The sequence below is a fragment of the Eulemur rufifrons genome, chromosome 6 (assembly GCF_041146395.1).
Source record: "Eulemur rufifrons isolate Redbay chromosome 6, OSU_ERuf_1, whole genome shotgun sequence".
Lineage (NCBI taxonomy): Eukaryota > Metazoa > Chordata > Mammalia > Primates > Lemuridae > Eulemur > Eulemur rufifrons.
In genome coordinates, this window is record NC_090988.1 from 88,734,573 (window position 1) to 88,754,489 (window position 19,917).

General features: G+C 61.1%; 3 protein-coding genes and 1 pseudogene across 5 annotated transcripts; 1 reads left to right on the forward strand and 3 right to left on the reverse strand.

Annotated features, from left to right (window-relative positions):
• Positions 1 to 44: 44 nt before the first annotated feature.
• FREY1 (Frey regulator of sperm-oocyte fusion 1) lies at positions 45 to 663 on the reverse strand. The gene is made up of 3 exons (XM_069469868.1): positions 560 to 663; positions 303 to 376; positions 45 to 166 (listed from the first exon to the last, which is right to left on the reverse strand). Exons 1-3 carry the CDS (start codon positions 661 to 663, stop codon positions 45 to 47), a joined length of 300 nt encoding a protein of 99 aa, XP_069325969.1.
• Positions 664 to 3,443: 2,780 nt separating this feature from the next.
• PEX16 (peroxisomal biogenesis factor 16) lies at positions 3,444 to 11,859 on the reverse strand. 3 transcript variants are annotated; one of them, XM_069471277.1, is made up of 12 exons: positions 11,810 to 11,859; positions 9,689 to 11,097; positions 9,447 to 9,482; positions 8,525 to 8,601; positions 7,996 to 8,129; positions 7,758 to 7,858; positions 6,971 to 7,051; positions 6,680 to 6,832; positions 6,500 to 6,572; positions 6,213 to 6,332; positions 4,362 to 4,426; positions 3,444 to 3,921 (listed from the first exon to the last, which is right to left on the reverse strand). In XM_069471277.1, exons 2-12 carry the CDS (start codon positions 9,798 to 9,800, stop codon positions 3,863 to 3,865), a joined length of 1,011 nt encoding a protein of 336 aa, XP_069327378.1. In that variant the 5' UTR covers positions 9,801 to 11,097; positions 11,810 to 11,859; the 3' UTR covers positions 3,444 to 3,862. The 3 variants fall into 3 exon arrangements, with proteins under 3 accessions (XP_069327378.1, XP_069327377.1, XP_069327379.1); XM_069471276.1 differs by lacking the exon at positions 11,810 to 11,859 and having other exon boundaries at positions 9,689 to 10,277; positions 11,041 to 11,099; XM_069471278.1 differs by lacking the exon at positions 11,810 to 11,859 and adding an exon at positions 9,011 to 9,055 and having other exon boundaries at positions 9,689 to 9,713.
• Positions 11,455 to 11,548, reverse strand: LOC138385646 (small nucleolar RNA U13; annotated as a pseudogene).
• Positions 11,860 to 14,225: 2,366 nt separating the features above from the next.
• Positions 14,226 to 19,544, forward strand: LARGE2 (LARGE xylosyl- and glucuronyltransferase 2). Its single transcript, XM_069471274.1, has 15 exons — positions 14,226 to 14,291; positions 14,390 to 14,539; positions 14,633 to 14,736; positions 15,051 to 15,133; positions 15,401 to 15,524; positions 15,754 to 15,925; positions 16,052 to 16,156; positions 16,633 to 16,745; positions 16,818 to 16,943; positions 17,026 to 17,177; positions 17,307 to 17,471; positions 17,927 to 18,205; positions 18,540 to 18,689; positions 18,817 to 19,012; positions 19,258 to 19,544. Exons 2-15 carry the CDS (start codon positions 14,452 to 14,454, stop codon positions 19,468 to 19,470), a joined length of 2,070 nt encoding a protein of 689 aa, XP_069327375.1. The 5' UTR covers positions 14,226 to 14,291; positions 14,390 to 14,451; the 3' UTR covers positions 19,471 to 19,544.
• Positions 19,545 to 19,917: the final 373 nt, after the last annotated feature.

Genomic DNA, 19,917 nt, shown 5'->3' on the forward strand with positions numbered 1-19,917 from the left:
AGCCAAGCCCTTGCTGCACAGAACAGTTTTATGGGGGGTTCGCATCACAGGTGTGCGTCGTAGTAATACTCGGCCATGTCCGGCCCGTCCCGCTTGCGCTGCTGGGCCCGGGAGAGGAGGGGCCGGGGCCCTCGTGGCCACGGGTGCTTGGGCCGGACCCCATAGTCTAAAGAGAGAACAGAGGGTATGAGTGGGAGAAGCTAGTTTTGACTGGACTGAGGCCACCCTAGAACAGACGCTGTTTGGGATGAGAAGAGGCTGGAAAGCAGGGGGGCGAGGGGAGGGCAGGGGTGAAGTATTACCGTCCACCAGTCCCGACAGTGGCTGTGACAGTTCCAGGGGGGCTGAGAATTCCTCAGGAACAGATCGCTGAGACCTGTGGGAGATGTTGGGGGTGCTCAGCCCTGGCCCCGAAGGCCTCTGCCACCCCCTTGTGAAGGGGACAACAGCCCAGGGTGGGGGACTCAGCAAGTCCCCCTGAGTCCCAGGGTAACAGGGCCAGCCTCTCCTCCGCGGAGGGGCCTTGTTGTGCCCTGACCCTCTGCACCCCGGGAGTTACCTCAGGGGCTGGGGGCGGAGGAGTGCGGCTGCCAGCATGAGGTAGAGGAGGAAGAGGCTGAGCCCAGCCCTGGGGTACAGAGCCTCCAGCATGGCGAGAACCATCGCCTACAGGGCCCCACCCCGCCCCTGGCAGGACGGAACCTGCCGCCAGCGCCCGCCACCTCACAAAGGGCATTGGTTCCGCGGTGGCCCGAGCTAGGGCAGGGCCAGAAACCACGCTGCGGTTTGGGTTTTGTTCATTCTACTGGTGCTGTAGGCCACGAGGTGCCAAACCAGATCTTGTTCTAATGTCACTGCCTGAGGGTTAAGGGCACTGACCTTGGAGTCAGATCTCAGTTCAAGTCCTGACCTTCCCTCTTGCTAGCGGGAAAAGTCAAGTCACCTCTGTGTGCCTGTCTCTCGTCTGTGAAGTGATGTGCGTAGTGCACTAAAGGTCTGGCACACAGTAGGCCCTCCACACAGGTCACCACATCCTCACCACCCAGAGGCCCAACGTTCCCAGCCAGCACCCCCTTCTGTCCCCACGCCACCCCCAGCCCCACCGCTGACCTCTCGGTAGTCTTGGGAGGGTCCTGCGGGTTGCAAAGCCCAGGGTGGGTCACTTAGGCTCACCAGCTCAGGGTCCACCAGGAGAGGGAGCCTCTTGTCTCCTCGCAGCTCGCCGAGGCCTTTCCCACTGTGCTCCCTGCAGCTCAGAACAGCCTGTCCAGGGCTGCCCGTGCCCTGCTGCCAGCACTGGGGCTTCCAAGTGAGGTGGCAAAGCTCTGGACCTGCCGCCTAGAGGATAAGCTTCAGGAGGGCAGGGACGCTTTTGTTCACTGTGCAGTCTCCAGCACTGGGTGCCCGGGAGGTCCTCAGTGAGCGGATGCCACATGAGGGTACACTGGAGGCGGTCCCTTCGAGGCCCGAGGCAAAGCTGTGGCCACCACTGGCAGGCTCTCTGGTTCCTGGTTCTCTGACTCTGCAGCCAGGCCCAGCCACTTGTGAACGCAGAGCAGCTCCTCGCTTTAGAACCACGGCAAGCTTTGGAAACCAAGTCTCTGGCCCTGCTCCAGGTCCGTGGGGTCTGTGGCTTTGGTAATCCTGTTGATTCAGAGACGGCAGACCTGCTGGGTGCGTAAGCCATTCTCCTCTAAGTGCTGAGAGGGCCCAGAGAGGGACGGCCCTTGTTTCCAGCCCTGGGTCCTCAAGTGGCCTCATTCATGCTCCTGGCCCTGAGCATCCCGGAGGCCAACAAGTTCCAGTGGTTCCTTCAGCCGGGTCCACTCCCCTGTGCCCCAGCCCACACGCTAACCTCCCAGCGGTCACCGCCCTATGTATGTCTTCGGGACAACCCATCTCCCATAAACCTGCCTCAGCATGCTGTGTCCCCAGCAAGGAACCAGGAATTCTGTCTGCTCTGCCTAACTCCATAAGCCCCTCACATCCCTCCCACTCCTTGTCCCCTGGGTGCCACGCTCTTCCTGTCTACAACACTCCCAAAGGCGTGCCTGGGTTACACCTGCTCTCCCAGCGCCCCCCCACCCCCCCGGCCATGGCCTTAGTCCAGCCCCTCCCACCGTGCAGGTCTCTGCCTCCAGTCCAGGGCCCCATCCTCCCATCTCTGCCCACCGGTCCATTCCACAAGGCCCCTGCCCCCCGCCCCCCACCTCCCACAGACCAGGTCCGAGTTTCCTGCTCGGGTAGGTGACACCCCGTTTGACTGGGCCCTGACCTTCCTCCAGTCTCCTGACACCTGCTCCTGCCCTGCTCCACTGTGCCCTCCCATCAGCAACCTCCCATCACTGCACACCACCGCGACACTGCTGACAGCACACAGGCTGCTCCTGCACACAGCCTCTGCTCCTGGGCTGCCCGCAGCCAACCGACACGCGGTGCAAACAGTGTCAGAGCCTGTGTGAATGACGGCGTCACTGATGAAGCCCAAGGAGTCTCCTCACTGCCCATCGCCACTCCAGGCAAGGTCACCACTGCTGGGCCACCCCCAAGCCACACTGCATCCTGCACACGCTACTTGCCGTGACCCCCACGCAGCACCTGTGTTTACACACCACCAGGCTCCCCCTTGGTTGGCAAGGGCCCGAGGGCAGGAAACGGTGTGTCGCTCCTTTCTGCCTGCACAGCCCACGCGCAGAGCCCACTGCACAGCAAGTGCCCGGAAGCGCTTGTTAAATGGAGACGAGGGTCACTGGAGCCAGAGCTCTGACCCTGACAGACTCGATGTGTCAGGACTGGCACTCCTCAGAGGCACTTTGGGGGAAGCAGTGTCAGGGTGACGTGGCTCCTCCCAGGGTGTCTGGGAGGGGCACGGCGTAGAGGACCCAGGTACAGACAGAGCCCACTGGGAGCCCAAGGGGCCACCCGTCTGGTTGGGAACTGCAGCAGGAGGCTGCTCTGGCACAGACATGGGGAGCAGGGCCGTGGCTGAGACTGGCAGGAAAGCCCAGTCCAAGGCCTGCCTGGTCCAGGCCCCCCCGCCATGGCAGCCCACATGGCTCCAGGCAAACTTGGCCCCCCAGAGCCAGAGGGTGAGTGTGGGGGAGACCCCAGCCTGCGTCCCTGAACTCGCACCTGTCTTTCTCCCAGAGCCTCGCTGGCTCCCATTCTCTACCCAGCACCGGCCCCAGGAGAAAAGCCTTTCACTCCCAACTGAGGACTCGGGGCTAGAGGTGAGGCTTTGCGCCACAGCTGGGCTCACCCTTCACCAGGCTCCGTCACGGTGGGGGCTGGCAGCACCACAGCCTGAGGCTGCTGGAGCCACAGGGCCTTGCTGGGCAGGGAGAGACACAGGCGCTGGCCAGAAGACACGCCGGGAGCCTGCTTCAGCCTTGTCTGTCTTCACCGGGGCGAGCAGCAGCGTTTGCTCCTGCGGCTGTGGGGCCAGCAGCTCCCCACGCTCTGTGAGTTAAGTCGCAGCTTCCTGTGGTCAGAGGAGCCTGGATCCCAGTCCTAATGGCACCCTCTTGGGCCAGCGACCAAGGGCTGGTGGCTCCACCACAGGAGGGTGCAGTCCGAGTCAAGAGGGTATTAGGAGGGTATGAGTTCGTGAGTTGTGGGGGAGGGTCCCTGCAAATGAGGAGGCTGGAAAGCTTTCGCGACCACCGGACTAAAGGCAGTGCCTCCCTGGCTGTGTGCAGAGCCTGGGGTTGGGGCGGTGGGCACAGAGAGGCTGCATGCTGGGACACGCCAGAGTCAGTTTTATTAGGGAAGAGGGGCCCAGGGGACGGACGGGCTGAGGCACCCCCTGCCCAGCACAGCAGAGCACGCCGCCCTGCCCCACGCCCCACTCCCGGGATGTCTGTCAGCCCCAACTGTAGAAATAAATTTTCTGCCAGGTGGGCAAGTAATCCATGAGTGGCCCTGCAACGAGAGACAGGAACGAGTGAGGCAGGGGCCGGACTCCACTCTGCCCTGCTCCACCAACGCAACTCCTCACCCCTGCATGGCCGGGAGCCCTGCTGCTTCCCCATTTACAGACAAGGACCCCAGTGGCTCTGCCGAGGTGGGATCTCAAAGCAGGTTGCTGGCCCCTCCCCTGCCATACAACCCCCTTTAGATGAGACGGTCCCGCATCGCGCCAGGATACTGCGACAGGAAAAAGGCTGATGGCCCCACGTGGTCTAGAGATACCCCACTCCCCCATGGGACATCCTCGTTCCAGCCACCCCTGGCTCTATGGCTCAACCCTGACTTCCGGGCTTCCTCTCCCCACTATGCCAAGAATCAAACGACAAGGAGACAGAGAACAAGGAGATGGGCCACACATGCGACCACACTCTACAATCATCGCCCCTGCTTACTTGCGACCAGGCCGATGCCGGGGACATGGTTAGCCAGCAGCTGCAGCAGGAAGAGGATCCTGGCCCTGGGTGGAGGCGATAACGGGGACAAGGCTGAGTCAGGGAGGGGGGGTCCCTGCCAGCGAGGAGGCTGGAGAGCCTTCCCCGACCACCCAACTAAACACAGTGCATCGCAAAAGACAAACAGCAACTTTCAGGAGCTAGGATAGGGCCCAGCCCACAAGGGCGAGATCTCTGGGGCTGGCTCCAGGCTCTGCCCTCCCCACCAGCTCTGGGATGCCCACAGCTCGGCTGCAGTGGGCCACTTACTCGCAGCACCTCACAGCCAGCCTCCTCCCCCTTCTTCTTCCCCCTCGTTTCCCTTCTGCTGACATCCAGCAATAAATGCTTCCCAAGGGCCGTGCACGGAGCAGAGACAGGTGGCATGGTGGAGGGTTCAAAGGGGAAGACAACCCCACCCTGCCCTCGAGAAGCCCCCAGTCCAGCAGAAGAGCCACGCCACATGGAAACGTCACAAGCCAGTGGAGAGGGGAGTCAGGGCCTGGGAGGGGACACAGTGCTGAGGAGGGCGAGCTGGCTCAGTGCAAGGGGACAGGGCAAAGGTCTAGTTTTGTAAGAGATGAGTGTTTCCCACAGGGGAACTCAGAGTGAGATGATGGTGATGTTGATGATAGCAGGAGAAATAAGACATAACACTTATTAAGCGCTTACTCCATACCAGGCACTACCGTATGTTTTAAGTCACATGACCCCTAAGCAGCCCTATGAGGTGGGTTCCCTCGTCATCCCCACTTTACAGATGAGGAAGCGAGGCGCAGAGAGGTCAAATAACTGCCCGAGGTCACACGTGTGGAAGGCAGCCTGGCTCCCGAGACCACACGGAGAGAGGAAGACAGGAATGTTCCGTCCAGGCCTGCTCCCGCCTGGTCTCCCTGACGGATTTCTCAGCTCTCAGACACCGGGCGGGCAGTAGGAAAGGCAGGGACAGGAGGGTGTGTGGCGTGGGGCCGTCTCTGCAACTCCCGTCACCTCACAATTCCTCAGGTGGGGGACACGAGGGCTGCAAGGCTCTCTGTGAAGCGCAAGCAATGGGGGGGGGAGGGGGTTGTTCCTTATGATACGTGTGAGTCTCTGGAATGTTTTCTCTCGAGCACAGAATAGGTTTGGCTTCAGGCCTACGGGAACGGCCCTGCTAAGTCACTTTCACCGAGGTCGTAGTAAATATGATACAAGCTTACTTCCTACTCTCGGAAAACAGAGACTGGATGTTAAATGCAACTCCAGTTACTATTCCAGTTTTTAAGAAGTGTTCGCTAAGTCCCAGACAAAGGGCGTCCCGGGAGCCTTGTCTGTCTCCCGGCCTCACTGCTGCACAGGGCCCCTCCTCACATCTCGGTCTGACCTCCCAAAGTCATCCTGGCAGGCCCTGGGGGACTTGGCCCCGGACCACCCCCACGCACCCCCAGCAGGCCTCTCTGGGCTGAGGCTGGGGGCTCTGGGCAAAGCAGGGACAGCCAGGAGAGAGCGTGGATTTGGGATTTAGCTCTGCTGGCTGGGCTAAGTTGCCCAACATCCTTGAACCTCAAGGGCCTCCTCTGAGCAGTGGGGATAATCGCCACCGTTCGGCAGGAAGGTGTGGGAATGAGCTAGAGGCTGTGGACAGCCCGCACCTGCTCCGTCCCGGTGGGCCTCCTGGCAATGTCCTCAGCCCTGCCCCTCAGACACACAGAGTGGGTGCTCAGTGAACCCCAGATGGCGGAACGGGGGAGAAGGGAAGGCATCAACAGCGGCTAGAGCCCGGGCCTGCTTCTCTGCCCTCTTCCCTGCTACAGGTAGGGGCCAGGTCCTTACTCGGAAAAGCGGTCATAGAACGGGGAGCGCAGCAGGTAGTAGAGCAGCAGGATGGTCCGGCGCCGCAGCTCCAGCCGCTCCCTCCGGGTCAGGCCCTTTCTGTCGCTCAGGAGGCTCAGACTGGGAGACAGGGGACATGGTTAGGGCCAGAGGCTTGATCTGGGCTGGGTGTCCACAAGGGCAGCACTGGGAGGAGCAGGGGCTGCTGCCCGCCCCGCCTAGGTGAGGCCAGCCCCGTCACGGAAAGCCCAGTGCAGAGGGGGGCCCACAGGCACGCCCAGGCTCACCTGGTCACGTCCACAACACCAGACAGGAGCCAGGGTTTCCACGACCGCTGACCCCACAGGCCCAGGCTGAGCACTGACGGCCAAGGCGTCAAGGATGTCTCCAGCACAGGGGCCCGGGTCAGCCCACGCCCAAATCGATCCCCTGCCCAAGGTGCTGGCCCCACCCCACGCTAAGGATACAGTGCAGCAGCGGCCGCGCAATATACAAGGACTCTGCGATGGTCTCCTGCAGCCCCAGCGGGGTGGGGGTGGGGCTCAGCTCCTCTTGGCGCTGCTGCTGCCGTCCCTCCCACTGCTGGGGAGCTCCCCAGTGCCTTGAGTGCAGGGACGGAGCTAGAATGAAAGGGTAGCCGATGAGCGAGCCAGGCCCAGGGCGGAGCAGGAGGAAGGTGGACACCGATGGAAGCCAATCCCTCAGGCCAGGCGGACCCCAACACCTTCGTGCCCAGGCCGGCCACATCCTCCACTCACTGTTCTGGAGGGTGCGCACCACTCGGTTTGACCGCTTGCCCACATATGACTGCTCCTGGCTGCCAGGGCTGTGGTCACCATCTAGCAGGGACAGACAGAAGGCCCTACTGTCAGAGGGACGTGTTTCCAGTACAGCCTGCAAAGAACATGTGTGCGGTGAACACTCAGGGATGAGGGAGATCAGATGAGCTTGTACAGAGGCTGCGGCTGAGTCAAGGAAACTACAGCCAGTGGCTGTGGCTCAATGTGGGACATAAGCGTTTTGCAACCCTCCCTTGCCCGGGGAAAGGTCAGCAGCATCTGTGGCCAGAGCCAGCCAAGAACCTCGGCTTCCCAGGCACTGGAGCAAACAGTCATATCTTCTCAATCCTTTGCTTTCAACATGACCATGGATAGACGCAAAGAACTGTCCCCACCAAGGTCAGAAGTGAGGCCCAGAGGCTGACAAGTGCTGGGTATCCTGCCTCTTGAGGCTGCAGCTCTTGCTACAGAAGCAGGCCCAGAGACTAGGCTGGCAGCCCCTATCTCCTGCTCTGTTCCCTCTTCCTGCAGACCAAAACAATGAACAAGGACCCTGGCATCAGAAGTTCTGAGTTCAAGTTCTGATTTTATCCCTAACTTAACCTTTCGTTTTCTTTTTTGCAGAATACAGGGTGATGAGAATAAAACCAGCTGACAGGGATAGATGTGCTCCATAAACAGACAACACTGTGTTCACACTGGGGGAGTCTAAAGCCACTAATTAGTCCTATGCCCCATTCTACTCCAGAGCAGGGAAGCAGCTCACCCGGGGGCTGTGTCTGGGTCTCTCTGTTCAGCGGAACGATGGGGGGTGAGGTCTGGAGGCCAGCCTTGAACCAGATCAGCAGGAACATCCGCAGTACAGCCCTGGGTCAGGGAGTATGGCTGGGTTAGGGGGAGATGGCTAGCTGGCAGGGGTGCCGTGCTGGGCGGCATCTGTACAGCTGGCCTGTGTCACCCCCACTCACCCCACCCAGGTCCTGCCCTCCACAGTCCCAACGTACTTGGCCAGCTGGATAAGGGTGATGACAAGCCAGCGGCCCACTTCTCCCCACACCTTGGCAGCCCCCATCTCCATGAACACCTCCACACACTCCAGCACGCTCAGCCATGTCAGCAGCTTCTGCTGGGACAGCGACTGCAAGAACCCCAGGCCAAGAGGTCAGGGGGCTTCCCCTAGGACCTGGCCCTCCTCGTTGGGCAGGGGGAGGGGGGGTCCTCTGACAAGAGATGTGAATTCTCCCCTTTCTAAGCCTAAGTGTGCAGGCCTGAGTTCAAACACCGACTCCACCACCAGCAGGCTGGGTGACCTGGGATAGCTGACTCCACCTCTCTGAAGCTCAGTCTCTTCAACTGAGACAAGGTCGCTAACACTTCTACACCTCATCTAATGAGACGGTTTGAGGCTCAGACGGGCAAAGGCATGCCTCACACTCTGAGACCACAGCATGTGCTGCACACATGGGCTGGTTGTTGCTATTTCATTTCTGAGTCCCTGTGCTTCCCGCCCTCAGTTCCTGACAGAATTCTCACCACAGGCAACTTTTTCCGAAGCTCCTTCCGTAGGATCCCGTCATTGAGCAGCACGAGCAGGTTAGAGACGGAGTACACTGAGGGGTAGAGGGTGGGCTTGAGGGGCTGGCTCTGCAGCCTCCACCCCTCTCACCTTCTCCCCAGAGCTGCAGGGATCACCTGTCACCTGCTGTGCTCAAACACCCACAGATTATGTAAAAACCAATCTGCCTCTCCGCCCACTTTCTTGGCACTCCACACTCCCCAATATGATCTTGCATGGGTGGTTGGACCAAGAGAGGATGGGTTGAGCTCAGTGCCAAACCAGCTACTGCCCTGCAGGATAGCACTGACTGTCCAGCTGCCTACAACTGCCCACTGCACTCCAACAGCTACAGATGTGTGGTCCCACCTCCTGGCCTTTGCCCTCTCTGCAGTCTGTCCCTGAGAGTCTACTCCATCTCCACCTTTCCAAACCCTTTCAGGACTGTCACCTCCAGTACTCACTGGGCAAATGCTCCTGAGACAGTTACAGTCTGGAAATCCTGGAATCTGGGAGATCGGGATTTGAATCTTAGTTCTGGGATTATCAGCAACTGTTCCCTAACCTCACTGCACTTCTGTTCCCTTAACTGGGCAGCAAGAACAATAGCAGTACCCACCTCATTTAAGGGTAGGGAGGATTAACTGGCAAAGGCAGGAAAGGCGCTTGGCCCAGTGCCTGACCAGCAGTGAACACTCATCAAGGTCCCCAAACATGTCTCCTAACCTGGGGACATGGGGGGCCCAGGATAGGGGACAAAAGACTTTTGTCTAATTCAGTCACAGCACAGCGTGATCTAACGGGCAGCCTAGGACCTCGAGCTGTGGTAGCCACCCGCTCTGGGAAGCTCTCCCGGGCCGGGGCCACCCCTCTACCCATTCATCCCAGAGCCCAGCTCACCCAGCTCTGATAGCTCGTGCGAATCCGCGAATCGACCTGGGAAGAAGGTATAGAAGAAGGCGTCGGTGAGCGTTTGCCTAACCCTTCATCTTCGGGTCCCCGACGTCTCCTCCCTGCTCCCTACGGGAACCTGGACGGGACTTCTCAAGCACAGCGATCACTACCCTGACTCCGCAAGGAAGGGGCCCACTGGGGTCACAGGTCAGGGCCCCCAAGGGATGGATCAAAGGTCAGGGTAGCACCTGCCAGCAGGTAACTGAGGCCCCGCACTGCTGTCTCCAGCTGGGCCGTGGCGGCCGGGTGACGAGTCACGTACTCCTGGTAGCGGAGGCCCAGAAGCCGCAGCTTCTCCATCCTGCTCTCGGCACCGACAGACTCACGGACCGACAGTACGACTGGCTGCGGCGCCCTGCTTCCTGCGCCCTCCTTCCTGCTTCCGGTCCTAGGCCCGCCTCTCGGTTACTTAACTTCCGCGGACCAAAAGGATAGTGACTTGAAGAGCCATTGAACCACCTTTCACCCCATCTCTTAAATCACCTCCCACGTGGGTAGGGCTTAGCAACTGCGGGCCTAAACCCGCCCCCCGCACTCCTTCAAGTCATTGGTTAACACACTCTCCGCCCCCGGCCCGCCCTACGTCGTCGGGGCCCAGTTCTTGCGTTTTCCGGGTTGGCTGCGCTTGCGCCCGCGCAGTTAACACTTCGGAAAGCTCGGCGGCAGTCTGAGCAGTTCATTCTAGAGAAGGGAGCAGGAGGGCTGAGTCTTTCCAATAGAACGCCGAGAGGCTCGAACGGGCGGACAGGATTTTAGAGGGCTGGGAGGTAGTGCGTCCTTTAAAAAAAGGAGCCTCAGTCAGACTTGGGGAGACGCGGAGCACCTTTAAAGGCATTCGGACTATGTCTCAGCAGGCGCGCGTTTGCCCAGTGCCCCGTCTCCCGTTCCCCACCAAAGGTAGTGCTGGGGAAACTAAGGCAATAAGGAGCCCAACCTCCCAGAGCAGTGTCGATCCCCTAGCCAGCACAGTTAGTGCTCCAGCTTCGGCCCCAGCTCCCGCAAAGACTGTGCCCTGCAAGAGCGTGCAACTGCACTCCCACCTACGCGGAGAAAACACTGTCCCGGCTTCTCCTCCGTTCAGGGAACCCTGCGCGGGAATTGCCCTCCCTGGGGCCTCGGATTTCCCCATCTATAAAATGCTTTGAGAGCAGCCTTGATCCTTGAATTTAGGATTAATCTCCGAGCGCTTTCCGGCCCTCGGATGCACGTCCCAGTCCTCAGCTGCACCCCAAGGCATGGAGCGATTCCTGGGGATCCCTTCCCAAAACGAGCAGCCTGCCTGGCAGGGGGGCAGCAGGAGAGCAGCGGCCGGAGGTGGAGGGAACTTGCGCTCCGGGGAGACGGCCGCGGATTGGCTGCGGGGAAGGGGGCGTGGCATGCGCCTTTAGGGAGCCTGAGAATAGTAGTACGTTATTTTACCTGACCTGCGCCACAAGGTATTACCTCCAGATGAGGAAAGCATGCGCTTTAGAACGCCCAGTCAAAATGCGAATCCCACCTCACCAAGAAGCCACAACCCTCCCTTCCACTTCCTACTCACGCCAGGGAGTGAAGACCCAGGGAAAGGTGTCCAAGGTCCTCAGGAAGGGTAAAGAGCCTGGAGAACAGAGGAGGTGGCCATGGGCATAGTCAACATCATTTCTTGCCGCCTCTGGGTGCCAGGCTCACTAACCCTCTTCCCAGCAACCTTGCCAGGTTGCCATGAACTCCTGTTCACAGATTGGAAATTAGAAGCCCAAGGACGGGAAAAAACTTGTCCCAGTTGGCACAGCAAGGCACTGGCCAAACGGGCCACAGGGCAGGTCTCCTGTGGCAGTGACCTCTCTCCTACTGCCCACAGCTCAGCAAAAGCAGTGACATGTTGAGGCTCCTTGGTCGTGAGGCAAGTTAGCAACTGGGATTAGGACCTGGGCTCAGGGCATCCAAGGTGGGTCTCTTTCTCCTTTCCTCGCTCCATCCCACCATCAATAGTAAGAAGGTTTGAGGGAGGCACATCTTACACATGAATGTGAAAATCCAGCCACTGAGCTTATGAACCACAAAAGGATCTGCACCACCATCTTTTTCTTTTTGACACAGGGTCTCCCTCTGTTGCCCAGGCTAGAGTGCAGTGGAGTCATGTCATCATAGCTCACTGCAACCTCAAACTCCTGGGCTCAAGCGATCCTCCTGCCTCAGCCTCCCAAGAAGCTGGTACTACAGGCACATGCCACCATGCCCGGCTAAGTTTTCTATTTTTTTGTAGAGATGGGGTCTACCTATGTTGCCAAGGCTCGTCTTGAGCTCCTGGCCTCAAACTATCCTCGCACCTCAGCCTCCAAAAGTGCTAGGATCACAGGGTGAGCCGCCATGCCTGGCCTCCAGCCCACCATCTTAATGAACTTGTTTCCCAGATCTCATGGCTGGCCACTCCTCCCAGTGCTCCCTGGGCTGCAGTAGAGAGAGAGAGGAGGGGGAATGTGAGGTTTCCTCAGCACTCTCAGGGCTGGTGGTCCTGTGATTCTAGGGAGGAGAGAGTCATGGAGGACAGAGAGGCAGCCTCCTCAGGACAGAATATAAGGGGGCCGGGGGTGGAGCCAGTTTCTCCTCCCTCCCTCTAGGCCTGACTGGGCGGAGGAGCCAGGTTGGCAGCAACAGGCTACCTGAATTTCCTCTCTAGATCCTGGGACTGATTACGCCCCAGAGACAAAGAGTGGTCCTGTGTACAGTAAGCTCTTGAGCGGAGCCCCTCCTTGCTCCCTGGGTCCCTGCCTGGACCCGGCCACCTGGCTGGGCTGGATCCTCCCTCCTTCAGTCTGCCCCAAGTCACAGGGGAAGAGAGATAGATCAGCCCAGTAGGCACCAGTGAGGACACCAGAGGCCCACAGAGGGGGCCTGACTGGTCCAAGGTCACACAGCAAGGTCCTGGGCAGAACCGTGTCAAACTGGTTCTCACGCCTAGAGGAACAGCACCGTGTTATATGCCCATATATGTCTCCCTTCCCACCTCCGAGCCCCAGAACACCCCCTGGAGGCCCCACAGGCATCTCAGCACTTCAGGGTTCCCTGCGTGGTGAGGTTGGAGAGAAGCAGGTGTTAAGAGTGACCCAGTGAGATCTGCAGTCCCAGCTTGCGGCTAGCTCCCAGCCCCTCACTGGAGACTTACTCTGGGCCAGGCCTCCCTCACACTTAACCCCACAATCCGTCTCTGTTGAAGGTGTTAGGGAGGGACTCGCCCACCCCTACACCAGCGACAGGCTAGAGCTGAGGATCAGGGAAGCTGGAGGCTCAAAGTCCCAGCCGGCATGGCCCATCTCCTCTCAACTGGCGGACATACAAGGCGCCGCCATCAGTCTCCATAGCAACCGTTAGCCCTGGCCTCCAAAGCCCCAAGGCTGACCTTCCCTCCACCCCAGGGAAAGGCCTGAAGAGGAGCCTTGGGGGTCTCAGAGCTTTTCCACAGCTCTTTTAGGTTCGCCTCACTTTTTGTGGCTGGAGGTTGAGCTAAAGGACACAGCCCGAGCCCCAGGTCAGGGGAGGGTGGGTTCTCATTCCCACCCACTTCCAACACATACTGAGCAGTTGGTATGTGCAAGGCCGTGCCCAGCCCAGCCCAAGACAGACAAGGTCCCCGTCTGGTGAGCAGCTTCCAGTCTAGGAGGCAGTAAACAAACAAACGACTCCAACTTTCCATGAGTGCCAGCCAGCCCTGTGAGAAGCTGCGTTTGGGGCAGAAGGAACATCAAGGGCAAGTCCTGGGGCGGCGCGGCAGCCCCTTGGGGACAAAGAGCAAGGAAGGGGCAGAGCCCGGGAAGGGGTGTGGGGCTGGGGGGCGTGGGCAGAGGGCGTTCTTGTCTAACAGGTCATGTCAACTCTCAGGGGGAGATAAAGCCGCATCATAGGATTGCTGTGAGGATGAACTCAGGCGAGGGTGCCAAACCCTTAGCACAGGGCCTGGCACGCTCATCTCGTGCACAGTCCAGCGTGCCCACCACCCGCTCCAGGGCCAGAGGCCCGGCTGGGGCCTGCTCTGGGGCGCGCCGCATACAAGGAGGGAGGAAGAGCTCCGGGCCAGGGCCCGGCACGCTCATGGCCGTCTAGACTGGATGGTGGATCCCGGCCCTGCCTAGGCAGCCCTGGCCGCCCGCGTCAGAGGCCCCTCGCCAGCTACCGGGAGGGAGGCGGCCTTCACAAGGGCGCTTTGTCCGGGCCGCGCCGGGGCTGCCGCCGGGCAGGGCCAGGCAACCTGGACTGCGGGTAGGGGGAGGAAGGCGAGGGCTCCAGGTGTTCGCTGGCTCGCGGGCAGGTCTCGGCCGGCCCCGCCTCCCGTCCCCAGGGCAGGTGTCCCCGACCCCCGCGGCCCAGCATTCCGGTCGCCTCCCCCTCACTCCTGTTGTGCGCTGTCCCTTTGATCCCGGGTCCCGGGTCACTGGCCCCTCCCCCGGGGAGGTTAGGGGGCGGAGACGGGGCCCCAAAGCAGGGAGCAGGGGGATGGACTCAGGCCAGGTAGCGGGGACTGGGCCTTCCTGGGTGGCTGCTCCCGCGCCCTCCAACCTTCGCCGCGTCTTGGTGGGAAACGCAGCCTAGAAAGAGGGTCCCCCGGGCTCCTCGCAGGCTGGGGGGCCGTCGAAGGCCGCGGCAGTGGGCGGTGTCAGCCCCTCCCCGGGGGGTCTCCCCGCCCCTTCGAGCTCAGCAGAGCCGAGGTGAAACCTGAACCCAGGTTGGAGGCGGGGCCGGCCCGCGCCTCCCCTGTCCCGCTCCCGGGCGGGCTGCTGGGAGCGCAGGGCCGGGGCCCGGGAGCAGCTGGAGCAGGTGAGGGTGGCGACGCAGCGCGGGAGGGACTAGCGGGCGGCCGTCGGGTCCCGGCGCCCAGGGCTGAGCCGCCTCCTCTCTTCCTCCTCGGCCCGCAGGGTCCGCGATGGAGCCGGCAGCCGGGGGTCGCGCGCCGCCCTGAGCGCCCCGGCCCGCGGCCATGCTGCCCCGAAGGCGTCCCCGGGCGCTGGGGGCCGCCGCGCTGCTGCTGCTGCTGCTGCTGCTGCTGATCGGATTCTTCCTGTTCGGTGGGGACCCGGGCTGTGAGGGCCGCGAGCGGGTGGGTGAGCCAGGGGGTCCGGGATGCCTCCCCTGCCCGCTCACGCCACGTATCCCCTCAGACGGACGGCTGCGGGGAGCCGCTGCCCTCGACGGAGACCCGCTGGCGGAACAGGGCGGCCACAACCGCTCCGACTGCGGCCCGCAGCTGCCACCCAAGTGCGAGGTAGGTGCGCCGGCTCCTGGCGGTGGGAATCCCGGGGCGCCGCGCCCTCAGCCCAGCCACCTGGACACCTGTGGGAATCACAACACCTGGGGTCTGCCCTGGCACTGGCCAGCCAGCTGGGGGTGCCCCGGGTGCACACCTCCTCTGCTCCTGGCCTCAGTTTCTCCGTGTGTGAAATGGAGGGTTGGATCCTGCTGCCGCTCCCGGAACTCCTCCCTGGCTCTGCTGCCAGGCGGGGCCACACGGCCCAGGCCAGCTCAACCGCCTAGTGGGTGGGAATGAGACTGCTGCCAACCTGGGTGTCCTTTCCCCAGCTCTTGCATGTGGCCATTGTGTGTGCGGGACATAACTCCAGCAGAGAGGTCATCACACTGGTGAAATCCATGCTCTTCTACAGGTACAGCAGGTGTCCCTGGAGGTGGGTCAGCAGTGGGGAGGGGACAAAGTCTTGGGCAAGTCACTGGCTCTCAGCTCCAGCTTCTTCATCTGTGACATAAGGACAGTGTCCCCTTCCTTTCCTGAAGAGTGGTTGTAAGAATATCCTGAGCTGGGTATGGAAAAGCACTTTGCAGATGGTGGTTCCACCTCTGAGCCCCCTGGGTGGGGGTTGTCCCATGTTGTTCCTGCTGGGGCCTCTCAGGCTTCCTCTCTGTCCACCCAAAAGGAAAAATCCGCTGCACCTGCACTTGGTGACTGATGCCGTGGCCAGAAGCATCCTGGAGACGCTCTTCCACACGTGGATGGTGCCCGCTGTCCGTGTCAGCTTTTATGACGCTGAGGAGCTCAAGGCAGGAGCCCCGGCCCGTCTGCACTCCTGCCACTTGTGCCCATCCCTCTCCTTTCTCCCCGGGCGTTGGGGGGTGGGGGAAGAGAAGCTGCAGTCCCATCACACCTACTGAAGCTCAAACCCCTCATTCTTTTTGGAGTTCACCCCTTCTCCCCACTGTGTCCCTCTGAGTATGTTCTGGCACGTGTAGGCCCTTCTCAGCCAGCTCATGCCCTGCCCTTCCCCCACAGCCCCAGGTCTCCTGGATCCCCAACAAGCACTACTCTGGCCTCTACGGGCTAATGAAGCTGGTGCTGCCTGGCGCCCTACCCTCTGGCCTGGCCCGAGTCGTTGTCCTGGACACGGATGTCACCTTCGCCTCTGACATCGCGGAGCTCTGGGCACTCTTTGCTCATTTTTCTGGTGAGAGGCTTGGGCCCCTGCCCTAGCCATCCCCCCTCCCTGGCCTGCCCAGGACCCCCTGTGTCTAACCCTGAGCCCAGGTCCCATGGCAGCCTCAGGCAGCTCCCTCATGCCCTCCCCTCCCAGACAAGCAGGTGATCGGGCTCGTGGAGAACCAGAGCGACTGGTACCTGGGCAACCTCTGGAAGAACCACAGGCCCTGGCCTGCCTTGGGTCGGGGATTTAACACAGGTGGGGATAGTGGTGGGGGGAGGCAGGAGGGGTGGGCTGCTGCTCCTCGGGCCCCAGGGGCTGGGCAGGGCAAAGAGTGCTAGGAAGTCCCCCAGGAAGAATAGTGCTATGGGAGCAACGCTGGATGAGGAGCCAGAAAACAGTTCCAACATTGCCTGTGCAGGCTGGATGACTTGGGGCAACTCGCATGGTCCCTCTGAGCCTCAGTTTTCTCATCCATTAAATGGGATGATCACACTGGGGTCACCGAGTGTGAGAAGATGGCTATGGAGCTGCTCTGTAAGCTGGCAGTGTGCAATGCCTCCCCTCACTCCCAAGAGGATGGATTGTAGACATAAGTAGTCCATAATCATCGTCTGAACAGTCAGAAAATACCAATAGGTCAAAAAACAAACATGCAAAAGACACCTTCATGACCCCTGGCCCCCAGGAGCTGGTCATCTCTGGTGGGCGTGACAACTTTTCCCCATCGGCAGGTGTGATCTTGCTGCAGCTGGACCGGCTCCGGCGAGCTGGCTGGGAGCAGATGTGGAGGGTGACAGCCAGCCGGGAGCTCCTCACCCTGCCCGCCACCTCACTGGCCGACCAGGTCTGGGAAACCCTGGTGGGGGGTGGCGGGTGGCAGGCTGGGGGCTGAGATGCAATGGCTGTCTCTGCCCAGGACATCTTCAATGCTGTGATCAAGGAGCACCCGGGACTGGTGCAGCCCCTGCCCTGCATCTGGAACGTGCAGCTGTCGGACCACACGCTGGCCGAGCGCTGCTACTCTGAGGCCTCTGACCTCAAGGTGAGTGGGGCAGTGGTGGGCCAAGGATGGGGACTCCTGCTCCCTGCTCCCCTACCCCCATGCACACCCTCTGGTGTCCCAGGTGATCCACTGGAACTCACCAAAGAAGCTTCGGGTGAAGAACAAGCATGTGGAATTCTTCCGCAACTTCTACCTGACCTTCATGGAGTACGATGGGAACCTGCTGCGGAGAGAGCTCTTTGGCTGCCCCAGCCAGCCCCAGCCTGGGGCTGAGCAGGTGAGAGAGAGCCGTCTGCCCTTACCTTGTGGAGGCCCTGCCCCTCTCTGCTCTGGTGGGACCCAGCCTCGTCTGGGGGACATGCCGTCCTGCCCCAGCGCCAGTCCTTCTCTCCCTGACCCGAGTCCGTTGCAGCGGGCCCTGGCACAACTCGACGAGGAAGATGCCTGCTTCGAGTTCCGGCAGCAGCAGCTCACTGTGCACCGTGTGCACATCACCTTCCTGCCCCATGAACCGCCACCCCCCCGGCCTCACGATGTCACCCTGGTGGCCCAGCTCTCCATGGACCGGTGAGGGCGATGAGGGCATCCCCAGGGAGCATGGCATGGCTAGGATCGGGGGTTTCTGAGAGGAGGTTTCATCTGGTAGCCTGGTGCTGTGACAGTGAGCTGCCTGTCCCTCAAGGAGTTCCAGAAGTGGGAGACACTGGATACGGTGGAAAGAGCTTGGGCTTTGGAGTTGTTCTGATGCCTGGAACTGTCCCGTAGTAGCTGTGGGGCCATGAGCAAGTCTTAATACCCCCGGCCCTTAGTTTTCGCATCTGTCAGATGAGAAAGTACCCAGCTGCTAGGGTCGGCGGGAAGATTAAATAAGACCAGCTCGAAAGGTGTTTGGAAGGTGCTCAGCACCCCTTGGGGGGTGCCAGCAGCTTTGGGGGGGGTTTCCAGTCCTACCTGCGTTCCTGCGCAAGAGGGGCGGGGCGGGGCTGACCTCACCCCTGCCCACCCCCCCGCCCCTGCCCCAGGCTGCAGATGCTAGAAGCCCTGTGCAGGCACTGGCCGGGCCCCATGAGCCTGGCCTTGTACCTGACAGACGCAGAGGCCCAGCAGTTCCTGCGTTTCGTGGAGGCCTCCCCAGTGCTCTCTGCCCGGCAGGATGTGGCTTACCATGTGGTGTACCGCGAGGGTCCCCTCTACCCTATCAACCAGCTCCGCAACGTGGCCTTGGCCCAGGCCCTCACGCCTTACGTCTTCCTCAGTGACATTGACTTTCTGCCTGCCTACTCCCTCTACGACTACCTCAGGTGGGCCTGGAGGGAGTGAGAGGAACGGTGGAGGGGTGGATATGGACAGTGACGGGCTAGGGGACCCACAGCCGGTATGGCCCTGCTCCTTTTGGCCCTCTGTACGATGGGGTTTGTGTCACACTGTATAGATGGCCACAGAGCATAGGAGGGGCCAGGCCTGCTTCAACAGCGGCCCCACTGTGTCTCGTGTCCCATCAGGGCATCAGGGTGGCATCAGGTAAGGCAGCCTTTGGGAATGAGGTCCATGGCCACTGCCCCTGTGGCAGCACTGGCTGGGCGCTGGCAGTAGAGGCCCCGCTCTTCTCTCCTGCTCACGCATGCTGCTCCCCAGGGCCTCCATCGAGCAGCTGGGGCTGGACAGCCGGCGCAAGGCGGCCCTGGTGGTGCCGGCATTCGAGACCCTGCACTACCGCTTCAGCTTCCCCACTTCCAAGGCGGAGCTGCTGGCCTTGCTAGACGCCGGTGCTCTCCACACCTTCAGGTAGGGTGCTCTCCACACCTTCAGGTAGGAGAGGCTGCTGCTCCGCCCAGCTCTGCTCCCCACACCGGCCCCCACCACCCTCAGCTCCTGGCCTCAGCCTGGCTCCCCATCCCACCCTGCTGCACAGGTACCACGAGTGGCCCCAGGGTCATGCACCCACAGACTACACCCGCTGGCGGGAGGCTGAGGCCCCATACCGAGTGCAATGGGCAGCCGACTACGAGCCCTACGTGGTGGTGCCTCGTGACTGTCCCCGCTATGACCCCCGCTTCGTGGGCTTTGGCTGGAACAAGGTGGCCCACATCGTGGAGCTGGATGCACAGGTGAGCAGGGTGTCTTGCTGCCGCCACCTTCGATTGAATACCTCTAGGTCCAGGGAACTCACCACACCTGTGCATGGTGGACCACACCCTTAGGCAGCACTGTTAGAAGTTTCCCTTCTGTAGAACTGAAGTCATCTGCCCTTTGGCCCTTGCTTTAGCTCTTAGGGGCTACGGAGTAAACCTGATCCCCAAGGCTGTGTCTCCCCCAAGACAGGCAACCTCTGTCCCTCTGCCCCGCCCTGCAGGAATATGAGTTCCTGGTGCTGCCTGAGGCCTTCACCATCCACCTGCCCCATGCTCCAAGCCTTGACATCTCCCGCTTCCGCTCCAGCCCCACCTATCGTGACTGCCTCCAGGCCCTCAAGGACGAGTTCCACCAGGACTTGTCTCGCCACTACGGGGCTGCGGCCCTCAAATACCTCACTGCCCTGCAGCAGCAGCCCCGAAGCCCGGCCTGAGCCTCCCAGGCATGGGCTCACCCCTGCCCCTCGCCTTGGCTCCCACGTGCACCCCTGCAGACACTGGAGCAACCTTGCCACCCTGCCGCCCTCCCACCATCACTGCTATTTAAATTATTTAAGGTGGAGCCCCTGGGGGGTGGGGCCTGGGGTCCTCCCCTTGCTGCTATTCTACGGCTGGGGTCTGGTTTCCCTCTGCCCCAGCAGGTTCGGGGCTGGTTCCCCCATCTTCAATTATATACTCCTTTTTCATAATGAAAGTTTTTAAAAATTCTTTTCACGATCCTCCGGGTTTGGGGGATCAAGGGCTGGATTTCTGAGGCATAAGGGCCTCACTGAGCAGGGGAGGTTCCGAGCCTGGCTGGAGCCCAGGAGGGCCTGGGCCCTCAAGGGCAAGAGCCTCCTCCCAGCAGCTCGAGTCCGGAGGGCAGAGGCTGGAACTGGAGT

Coding starts and splice junctions, on each gene's coding strand:
- FREY1 (XM_069469868.1), bottom strand. CDS start 663: ATGGTTCTCGCCATGCTGGAGGCTCTGTACCCCAGGGCTGGGCTCAGC. Junction 377..559: donor CTCCGCCCCCAGCCCCTGAG/GTAACTCCCGGG, acceptor CATCTCCCACAG/GTCTCAGCGATCTGTTCCTG. Junction 167..302: donor ACTGTCGGGACTGGTGGACG/GTAATACTTCAC, acceptor TTCTCTCTTTAG/ACTATGGGGTCCGGCCCAAG.
- PEX16 (XM_069471277.1), bottom strand. CDS start 9,800: ATGGAGAAGCTGCGGCTTCTGGGCCTCCGCTACCAGGAGTACGTGACT. Junction 4,427..6,212: donor TTCTATGACCGCTTTTCCGA/GTAAGGACCTGG, acceptor GCCTCCACCCAG/GGCCAGGATCCTCTTCCTGC. Junction 3,922..4,361: donor CGGCATCGGCCTGGTCGCAA/GTAAGCAGGGGC, acceptor CTCTCGTTGCAG/GGCCACTCATGGATTACTTG.
- LARGE2 (XM_069471274.1), top strand. CDS start 14,452: ATGCTGCCCCGAAGGCGTCCCCGGGCGCTGGGGGCCGCCGCGCTGCTG. Junction 17,178..17,306: donor CAGCCCCAGCCTGGGGCTGA/GCAGGTGAGAGA, acceptor CCCTGACCCGAG/TCCGTTGCAGCGGGCCCTGG. Junction 17,472..17,926: donor GCCCAGCTCTCCATGGACCG/GTGAGGGCGATG, acceptor CCCCTGCCCCAG/GCTGCAGATGCTAGAAGCCC.